Raw genomic sequence first — 10,945 nt, forward strand, 5'->3', positions numbered from 1 at the left:
TAACACAGTGTCTCACATCACAAAAGGATGCTTGTTGAATTTTGCCTTTTCTAAGTTGGGAAAGGGCCTTTGATGTGCTGTGCTTTTCACGGCCTCCACGATGAAGATGACTAGGGAATCCTGCAGCTATGTGGAAAGATGTGCTTAAAAGCTACACATTCTTTGACATCTTCTGGCAGTAATGTGGCATGTGTTGAGGTGAGGCCAGGCACTCTGTGCTTGAGTCTGATGGGGATTCTGAAGAAAAAGCCAAATGGACTTCATTCCCGAGTTGTTTGAGCTCTGAACTGAAGCCTGCCACGCATGGCAAAGGCTGACAAGGAAGTAGGGAAGCAGATTTAGCAAAAATTGTCATGTGTAGGTAGAGTGTTAGCGAGCATTCTGACACAAATTAGGTTGTGCTTGAGGCTGCAGCCCTGGCACTGTCTGGGTTCCACGTGGCTTTGTAGGAGGAAGAGGAGGCTCAGCCCACACTTGGGGTACTGAGGTTACAACCTTTGGGTGCTGGCCCTGTCCTCCACCAGCTGGGTGACTTTGACAAATTGTCAAAGCAGTTGCTCTAAGTTTTAGCTTTCTTACCTCAAAGTGTGCTGACCCTCTCTCTCCTTCCTCTTTGGGGGTGGAGTGTGGATGTGCATGCCAGAGGCTCCAAACCTTCATTTTTGAGATAGTGTCTCTTATTAAACCTGGATCTCACTGATTTGGCCCCAGGGAGCGCCCTTTCTTTGGCTCCCCAGCCCTGGGATGACAGGCATGCCGTCAGGCCCAACTTCTTACATAGATGTTAGCAATCTGAACTCCGGGTCTCGTGCTTTCTCAACAAAGCACTTCACCCACTGAACCGTCTCCACAGCCTTAAAACATCCCCTTAACAACTCCTAGCTCATTTTGATCCCAGCTCATGGTGATCCATGTCCCGATTTGAACAATGTGGGACAGGCCCTCCCAAGGTTAACAGGACTGACTTGGGTATAATCCAGTAAGTGACAGCAAGACTCTCCCTTGGGTCCTAGTCTCATAAAAGGAAAATATGTGTGTGTGAGGATGTGTGTCTCAGTGTACATGCGAGCAGCCAGGTATGTGTCCTTACCTGAAGATCAGGGATGAGCCCAGACCAATAGCAGCAATAGCACTGCTCTGCGTGTGTGTGTGCGTGCGTGCACACGTGCATGTGTGTGTGAATAGCCATGTGCATGTGGGTGCACATGCGTGTGTGAATATTCACGTGCACGTGGGTGCACATGTGTGTGTGCATGTGTGTGCATGTGTGCATGTGTGTACATGTGGGTGTGCATGTGTGTGCATGTGTGTGCACGTGTGTATGTGTGTATGTGTGTGCATGTGTGTATGTGTGTGTGCATGTGGGTGCACATGTGTGTATGTGTGTGCATGTGGGTGTGGGTGTACATGTTGGTGCACATGTGTGTATGTGTGTGCATGTGGGTGCACGTGTGTGTGCATGTGGGTGCACATGTGTGTATGTGTGTGTGTGTGTGTGTGTGTGCATTCCTACAGAGAGCAGAGGACATCTTCAAGACCCTCAGGTAGACTGTCTACCTAGTTTTTGAAACAGGGTGTCACTGTCTTTGACAGTCACATGGTAAATGAGGTTGGCTTGTCAGCAAGCCCCAGAGATCTGCCATCTTTGCCTCACCGGTGCCAGGGTTCTAGGCATATAATAATGAGCTGAGCTCAGACCCTGGAGCTTGCCTCACTGAGCCATTTCACAGGCTGCAGATGCCAATGTGGTGGTGTGGTTTGAAGGCAACAGATGCTGTCATCGTCAGCCATGGGTGCTGCCAGGGAACTGTGTCAGGGCTAGAAGTGAGCAAATCACAGTGAAAACTTTCCAGAGAAGGCTGGAAAGGGTCCTGGAAACCCATTTGCTCTGGGATGTAATGTTTAGCAAACACCCACCTTGTACCTCCCAGCTTTGCAATGTTACAAGCGTCTGGCTTCCGCGCCGTGCGGTTGAGCCTTGTGTTCCGTGATTTCAGCTTCTGCACTCCTCGGGATTGCTCGGAAACACCAGATTTCCATTTCCTCTCCACAAGCTGGCCTTTGTTCTTCTCCTTGGATGTCTTCCCCAACTTGTCTGTAATTTTGGAAGCAGCTTTTAAAAGAACGGCTGGTTGGGACATCGCTATAAAACAGAACAAAATGCAGCCCTTCTCCCTGCTGCTTGCCCTCACTTGGTTCTCACTTGGTGGAGCATGCTCACCTGCCCAGCTTCCTTCTGCAGCTTGTGACCTAAGGTCCTCATTAAGGATTGTCCCTCAGCTTCGGAAGAATAGGGTTCAAGTTACCGAGCCTTCCTCTAAGTCCCAGCCACTTCCTAGGAAAACAGAGACTAAGATCCTTGCATGTGAGAGAGCCGTTCTGAGAACTGGATGAGATAAGAGAGGAGGGGGGACGTGCCAGCCTCCACGTTACGAAGGCAGTGAGGGTCGGGGTGGTGGTGCATGCCTGCAAACATGGCATGAGATGCTGAGGCAGGAGCATCACCAGCATGAGTTGCATATTGACACCAAGGATAAAATGAGCTGTACTTTGAGACTATTTAATAGGAAGGGAGAGAAGGTGAAGAAAGTAGCAAGAGTATTGAAAACCACATAGCCATGAGTGCAGCCAGTCCTGCCCTAGGTCCACTCTGTATAACCAAGAATTGCCACATTATGTAAGATCACACGATAAAGAATACAGAATTTGTGGGAAACATTATGTTTAGGGAGACAAGGCTCATAAACAGTCCCACACACATAGTAGGATCATAACAACTAACAACAGTACAGTTTGGCACAAGCCTGATCGTTAAGGATGTGCAAATCCAAAGGCCTGAAGATGGCTTTGGAAGCTGATGTCCCAAAGCTGACTCACTGTGACTTATTGTGATGTCACCAGCTAGCCGGTGAGCCATGCAGGCAGAAGTGCAGCTTTGAGAATCTTGAGGTAGCAGGTGAACGTTTGAGGTGAGGACTTTTGTGTATTATTCTGGGCTCTGTTCAGCTGTTTGCAGTTTTCTTCCTCCGTGTAAGGATCATCCCGGAAGAAATGGAGCCCAAGGAAACACAGGTGTGGCCCTGTGCTTGACTCCTCCCTCTGAGAGCACAGCCTTGGGCTGTGCTGTGTTCAAAGGACACGAGTGATTGTGTGTGGCGGCGGGTGTTGTTGAATGACTGGATGAGTAGGGGGTGTTCTAGAAAATGGAATAAACTGGAGCTGGAGAGATGGCTCAGCGGTTAAGAGCACTGACTGCTCTTAAAGAGGTCCTGAGTTCAATTCCCAGCAACCACATGGTGGCTCATAACCTCTCTGTAATGAGATCTGGTGCCCCCTTCTGGCCTGCAGGCAGGGTACTGTATACATAAATAAATAAATCTTTTAAAAAACGAAATTGAAATAAGCATTATGCTATATTATGAACAATAGATCCCTAATTAACTTTTAGAATTGGATAGAAAACCAGAGTCCTTTAGATTTTAAAAGTGCTTCATGGATACCTTGGGACCTTTGATTTCTGCTCTCACTATACTGTGGGGACCACCTGACAAAGGTGACCTCCAGCTTCCCTGCCCTCCTCCACTTCAACCAGATCCCCTGGGGTTTTGTCTTTATTTGAAGGAAAGCTTCTCTGACTGACAGGTAAGTTTGCGAAGCATGACCAGGTGATCAGACTATGGTTCACAAACCTTCTCCGGAGTGCATGCCATGTGTAGAGAAAGAGGACCCTTAGTTGGCAGTACTGGGCTTCGAAGGTCCCAGAATCAGTAGATTTGGATCAAGAAATCTTCAAGTGGGCCTTGCAACGGCCATGTTGCCTCCTAGCTGATGGGCAAACTCAGCAGCAGTGTTGCGCACAGAGCTACATGGACAGTCCATTTCTGGTCCAGGCCAACCTGTGGGAAGGTTCGTGGCCGTGTTCTCTAATGGGTTTGTTATGCTCCTGTCTCCTGCACACAGCATCGCTCTGACTCACTGTTTATTTTTCCTCCTGTAGAGAGCTGGATTGAAAGATGTCTCAATGAAAGCGAGAGCAAACGCTATTCCAGCCACACACCTCTGGGGACTGTGTCTAACGATGAAAGTAAGTGCTGAGCCTCGCTCCTTTGCGGCATCCCACAGGGCCAGGGTCCTGGTGGGACTGAGAACACTTCTGGTGTGCCAGGCTAGGGCAAACCACCTGGAACAAGACACGCTCCAATCAGGAATATTCTGCAGAGAGAGTGGACTCCAGTCACGTGGGCGTGCAACTCTGGGTCAGGGCAGAGCCTTGTTTGCTGTTTACACGCCTGTCTCTAGCCTGGTCCACACAGATTCCCATTAGATGGTGCCATAATTGTGCAGATGCAGACCCCGAAGGGGAGAGCACTCTCTGACCCAATGTTAACATAGCTGGGTTCTAGGTTTAGGGCTTTAGAGCAACAAATGCCTTTGCTGTCGGGAAGTGGAAAAGTCTTGTGGCCCTCAGCTGGGAACTAGAGTTAACTGCAGGATGCAGATTCCCACATCGACCCCTGTCGTTTTGCTGTGACCTCCCGAGTGCCTTATAGTCAGGCCTGTCGGTCGCTCCTAGCTTTCTCCTTTGGGAGCGACGCAGCCTGAGCTCAGTGTTCTCCAAGGCTAAGCTGGGGCCACCCCACCACCAGCCCCCAGGAGACTCCTTAAGCGTGTGCTCTTTCTTATATTGAGGTAGTTTCTTCCTATTCCTAATTCTTGGAGTTTTTTTTTTTTTATTGTAAAGTGTTTAATTTCATCAAGATTTTTTTTTCTGTGTCAATTGATATGATCACATGCTTTTCCTCTTTCTTATGTTAATGTGGTGTATTAATTACAGTGGTCTTTATATGCTGTACCTTCTTCTCCCTCAAATAACTGATCCAGCTTGGTCAGTGCAGAGTGTTCTGTGTTCTAGTCGCCAGTATTTTGAGTGTGTTCGCATCAGTGTGTGCGCGAGATGCTGGTCTGTAGTTTTCTTCTCCTGATAGTGTCTCTGTCTGACTATGGTGCTATGGTGTGATGGTTTTGAGTCTGGAAATGTGCCTGCCTCTTCCATGTTTTATGGTCTGTAGCAAGATTGGTGCTCTGAACATTCCTGTGTCTTTGGTGGATTCAGGCGCTCATTTCTGCTGAGTTCGTCACAGGACAAATGTATACTTCTCTTTAGCAGATAGGTCTTTCTGAAGTAGCCGAGCCGATGTGGATTCCCAGATGTAGCAGAGGCTTCCGGGTGACTGCTTTCCTGCCGGCCTTTGTTGCATCCGTTCGTCCACACAAATGCCTGTTGTTATCGCTGTGGTTTTAATTTACATTTCTCAGATACCTAATGCGTATCTTACATATGCTTAGGATTCCACAGCCTGCTTGTGTCTTCTTCCTGAGTGTTTTTTAGATCATGTTGTCTTCCTATACCCAATATAGGGGGATTTACCAGGTAAAAGTAGTGTAAATACCTTCTCTCCATCTGTGGCTTGCCTTTCCACTCTGTGTGCGTGCACACGTCTGTGCCTGTACGTATGCATGTGTTTGTGGGTGTCCATGTACTTGAGTGGAGGCCAGAAGTCAACCTCTGGTGATCTGAAGGGGTAGCCCACCCTGTGTTTTGAGACAGGGTCTCTCATTGGCCTAGCACTTGCCTGAATAGGCTGGCTGGCCAACCACCAGGCTCCAGAGAGCCTCCCCTCTCTGCAGTCTTCAGCCCTGGGTTTCCAAGTGCCCTCCCCACGCCTGGCTTGCAAGGCAAGCACTTAATTGGCTGAGCCTTCTCCCCACTCCCCTTCTCATTCTCTTAATGTGAATGTTAGATGACTTGGCCTTCTTAACTGTTGGTTTTTCTTTAGCATTTATTTATTTTGTGCATGCGTAGTTGGGGGTAGGTCTTGCACACAGGTGGAGGCCTGAGAACATTTTCCAAGAGTTAACTTTCTCCATGTGGGTCCCAGGATGGGGCAAGTGCCTTATCCCACCGAGCCATCTCCACAGCACTTTCTGAGTTGAGAAAATTCGCTTGCCTTAAGGTTATGAAGATATGTTGTTATATAGGATTTCATTATTTTACCTTTGCATCAACTGTCCATCTGGAAGTTTTGCATGTAAGCGTGAAGGAGATATCAAAATTTGTTAGTAATTTTCTACAAGCAGAGGTCCGTTACTGGAGAAGACCATCCGTTGCCCATTAACAGGGTGCAGAGTTATATTCTGCACTCTTGTTCCGTCCGTCTGTCCGTCTGTCTGTCTCTCTGTCTGTCTGTCTCACGCGGTCTTTGTTTCTGCACCTTTATAGGCCGTGGTGCCTCCTAACAAAGACCTCACAATATTTTCCTTTGATTTTGGTTTCTTTGGGGACAGGATTTTACTGCTTAGGCAAGGCTAGTCTGGAACTCAGTGTGTAGCTTGGTCTCAGACTTGTGATCCTCTTGCATCTGCCTTCCCAGTATCACAGGCATCACCATGACTCACGGTTTTCTTCCTTGCCATTATTTTGGACAATCTACATTCTTACAAGTCCATGCAGACTTTATAATCAGCTGGTAATATTTTACATGTAGGAAAAAAAACCTATTAAGGTTAAAAAAATAGGATTTCATTAAATCTGTAAAAAGTTGGGAAGGCAGGGCACTGAAGAGATGGCTCAGTAATTAAGAGCATCACTCAGATGACCTGGATTTAGTTCTGGAAACTGTCTCCAGCTGCTTGCAGACTCCCACTACGGGGAATCTGAAGCCTCTTCTGGCGTTCTTGGGACACCAGTACATGTGTGGTTCATACGTACATACATGGACATACATGTAGGCACGCATACACACACATCAAATCAAGATAAATAAATGTGTTTCTTCAAAGTTTGGGAAAACAAGCCGGGTAATCCGGCAAAGCACTAGGAAGACAGAGGCAGGCAGATCTCTAGGCCGGCCTGGTCTACAGAGTGAGTTCCAGGGCAGCTAGGGCTACAGAGAAACCCTGTCTCAAAAAACAAACAACAGCAAAAGATTTTGGAAAAACCAACCTCATAGCAATCTTGAATTTTTAACCTCATTTGGCCTCTATATTTAGGTCATCTTCAGTTTTCCCCAGAAGTGGTCTACACATTCAGTGGGGAGTCTTTATTCCCAGGCGATTGGTGTCTTTTAGTGTTACTGTCAGTATTGTTATTTTCTACTTACTCTTCACTAGTGGATTATAGTGATTGTTGAATTTTTGCATTGCTTGAATAAGCCACCCTTGGTCAGAAGTCTCACCTTTTTGAGGGTAATTCTGGATTACCCTGACTGCTGTGTAGTGAGAGATCAGACCTCTGTGTTGATGGCATTTATTGGTTGTGATTTTTAGTGCTTGGAATGTCCTTCTCAGGTTTCTCTGTGAAACCTGTGGAGGCCTCAAAAAGGAATGCAGAGCTTCCATTTCTCCATTTGTGTTGGAGAGCTTGTGAGAGAATGGCTTCGTTCTTAACTATTTGGGAGAAGTCTACAGGAATTTCCTTTGAAGGAGGGTGTTCAACGTCAGATTAAATATTTTAAGTGGGTATAAAGTTATTCATATCTTTATTACTTTTAATGAATGTTTTTAATGAATGTGTTTTCATTTTATTGATGTTTTCTTGTATGTATGTCTGTGGTGAGGGTGTTGGATCCTGGAGTTACAGACAGTTGTGAGCTGCCGTGCAGGTGCTGGGAATGGAACCCTGGTCCTCTGGAAGAACAACCAGTGCTCTTAACCACTGGGCCATCTTTCCAGCCTCCAAAAATTGTTTTTTTTTAAAGGATGTATATTGCTTGTCTTAACATTTATGTGTCCTGGCTACTTTTTTGACACTAGCTAGAGTTATCTGAGAAGAGGGAACCACAGTAGAAAAACTGTCTCCACAAGACTGGCCTGCAAGTCTTAATTAGTCTCAACTGGTAATTGATACGGGAGGGCCCAGCCCACTGTGGATGACTCCACCCCCAGGCACGTGACTCTGGGTGTATAATGAAGCAGGCTGAACAAGCCACAATGAGGAAGCCAGTAGGCAGTGTTCCTCCATGGCTTGCTCCAGCCTTCAGTTCCTACCTGCAGGTTCTTGCCCAGCTTCCCTCAATAACAGCCATATAAGTTGAAGGGGAAATAAACCCTTTCTTCCCCAACTTGCTTTTGGTCATGGTGTTTATCTCAGCAATAGAATCTCTTAGGAATGCAGTATGTATCCAGACTCTCCCTTTTTTATTTAATTTCTTGTCGTATCTTCATGACTTCTTTCAGCTCACCCGTCTCTGTTGCGTTTATTTCTATTCCCGTGTTTAGTACTTACTCCTTTCTTCCTTTGAATTTAGTTTGTTGACTTTCTCTAGTTTGGGGGTAGATAATTGATTTTGAGCCTTTTGAAGATGTACATTCAAAGTTAAAAGTTTTTCTCTAAGCATAGTTTAGGTGTATGCCATAGTTTTTCCTTCCGTCTTCTTCCTTCCTGCCTGCCTTCCTTCCTTCCTTCCTTCCTTCCTTCCTTCCTTCCTGCCTTCCTGCCTTCCTGCCTTCCTGCCTTCCTGCCTTCCTGCCTTTTTCCTTCCTCCCTTTTGTTTTATTTTTTTTCAAGGCAGACTTTCCCTGTGTAGCTCTGGTTGTCCTGGAACTAACTCTGTAGACCAGGCTGGCCTTGAACTCACAGAGATCCACCTGCCTCTGCCTCTGAGTGCTGGGACTAAAGGTGTTTGCGTCCACCACCCGACCTGTTTTCAGTTTTCCGTCACTACTTCTTACTTGGGGCTTGTTCCCAGTTCTGAGGCTGGCTTTCTGAGCATTTGGCTGTGCTTAACTGCTCCTCTGCCCCCAGTTCCTCCCTAGGTCCACCCTATCACAGAACCTCTGTATAATGTCAGTGTTTGAAACTGTCGCCTCCCTCCTGTCCCAGCACAGGCTTTATTTTGGCAAACGCCACCTGCTCGTTTCTACTTTTTTAGCTCGTTCTCATCAGTGCCCATCATCAAACATTTCTTCTTTGTCACCACGAACATATTTTACCTTAGGTTTGCCACAGCGACACCAGCTTCTTTCTGGGTTGTTATGGTATGCTTTTCATCTGTTTTTTCTTTTCTTTTCTTTTCTTTTCTTTTCTCTTCTCTTCTTTTCTGATTTTGCTGAATTCAGTATTAAGGTTTTTCCGTGTCATTTATTTGGTGCTCGTAGGAAACCCAGGGTGGCACATGTGCTGGGCACATTGTCTGCTAATGAACCCCTCCTCCAGCTCTACCATGAAGGTGGTGGTTGTAATGATCTGCCCAGTCCCTTTAAGAAACAAGCCACGCCCCCTCCTGCCCTCACCAAGGCAAGCTGATCATCAGCTTCCAGCCTGAGTCTCTTCCTCTCAAAGAGGCAGCTTCTGCCTCTTCCCAAGTCTCCCCTTCTGCCCTCTCTCTCTCTCTCTCTCTCTCTCTCTCTCTCTCTCTGTCTCATCCATCTCTCCCTTCTCTCTCTTTCTCTCTCTCTCTGCCTCTCTGCTCTTCTCCCCTTCTTTCCCCTCCATAACCCACTAAATAAATATCCAACCTAACTCTGCATGGCTTGCCTATCTGTCTGTCTCCTCATGGCCTCCTGCAGCCACTTGGGTAACAGTGCTGTCCCTGCCTGGGACTGGCTGCTCTTGGGACCCACTGTTTGCTGCCCGCTGCCACATGGCCCACTGCCACTGCTCGGGGACCTGTGTCACTTCTGCCACTGCAGCCGCAGGGGATCCACAGCATTTTTATTTATCCATTACTGTTTTGTTGTTCTATATGGTGCTGGGAGTTACCCCAAAGGCTTTTAGTGTGATAAGCAAACCCTCTGCCACCTGGTTGCCCCAAGGCTGTTTTTTTTCCTACAACTTTAAAACATGTTGTTGTTAATCTTTATTTCATTGAAGATTTACTCTTCACTTCATTGGTGGTGTTATCAACATACTTAGTGTTGCCTTTTCTTTCTCTCTTAAGATTGAACCGTGTGTCCTTATTCCTTCATTCTTTCTTTTTAGTTTTTTTTTTGGGGGGGGGGAAGGATGCAATGTTATGGAATGCTTATTTAAGATGCTTTCCTTGGCTCATTTTCAAAGTAGACATTTTTTAGAGAGAAAATCCTGGTCTGGAGAGATGGCTCAGTGGTTAAAGTACTTGACTACACAAGGAAACTGGGTTTGACCTTAGCACACTTATCAAGAGTGATGTGGACACATCAGCAGTACTCCGTGTTGAGGGCAGAGACAGGAGTGCCCCAGGGCTCCCGGGGTGCCCAGCCATACAAGTAAGAGACCTTGTCTCAGAAAATATGTGGAGAGTGATTGAGGAAGACACCAGTGTCAAGCTCAGACCACCACACACATGTGCACACAACCACACAAACCTGGACACACACACAACAGAGTGGAAATCTTGGGGTTGCAGTTGTCCTGCTATGTCTGCAATGGATTTCCACTTTCCTCTTCATGCTCAGCACAGGAGCACCACCCTGAGTTTAGTCCTGTGACCTCATTCTGACCTCCCAAGCTCTCACTCGAGTATGTTTGGTCTAACTGTGTCCAACACCCACACAACACCAGATATTGTTGTTTTCAGTGGTTAGTATTTATTTTTGGTGATTGGCATATTCTTTATTTCTGTCAGTACTTTTGAGTTTATTTTTCACGTTTGCATGAAGAAATTGTTTTTCTGACGCTTGCAGTTCAGTACAGGGTGGTACATGCCATGTCAGGTGTTTTTATTAGCCTGTATTTCTAAAGGCTACTTCTGCTGGGTATAAAATTCTAGGTTGGTGAGGGAATTGGACTTTTGATTTTCCTGTCAACACATTAAAATTGACATTCAATTATCTTCTAAATACACACAAAAAATGTCTCTGGGAATAAGACTGTAGAGTAATCATCATTTCTTTGAATGCAGTGTGCTGTTTTCCTGCTGCTGTTGAATTTATTCTCCTGGCCTTCTCTTGTAGACCAGGCTGGTCT

At 46.4% G+C, this 10,945-nt stretch overlaps 1 protein-coding gene across 1 annotated transcript in view; it reads left to right on the forward strand.

The window, feature by feature from the left end:
• Rfx4 (regulatory factor X4) overlaps positions 1–10,945 on the forward strand; it is a 151,209-nt gene that overhangs the window by 22,060 nt on the left and 118,204 nt on the right. Inside the window, exon 2 of the mRNA XM_005358245.2 lies at positions 3,998–4,084. Within this exon, the coding sequence (XP_005358302.1) occupies positions 3,998–4,084 (87 nt within the window). The remainder of the gene's footprint in view (positions 1–3,997; positions 4,085–10,945) is intronic.

Source organism: Microtus ochrogaster, chromosome 24 (genome assembly GCF_000317375.1).
Source record: "Microtus ochrogaster isolate Prairie Vole_2 chromosome 24, MicOch1.0, whole genome shotgun sequence".
Taxonomy (NCBI): Eukaryota; Metazoa; Chordata; class Mammalia; order Rodentia; family Cricetidae; genus Microtus; species Microtus ochrogaster.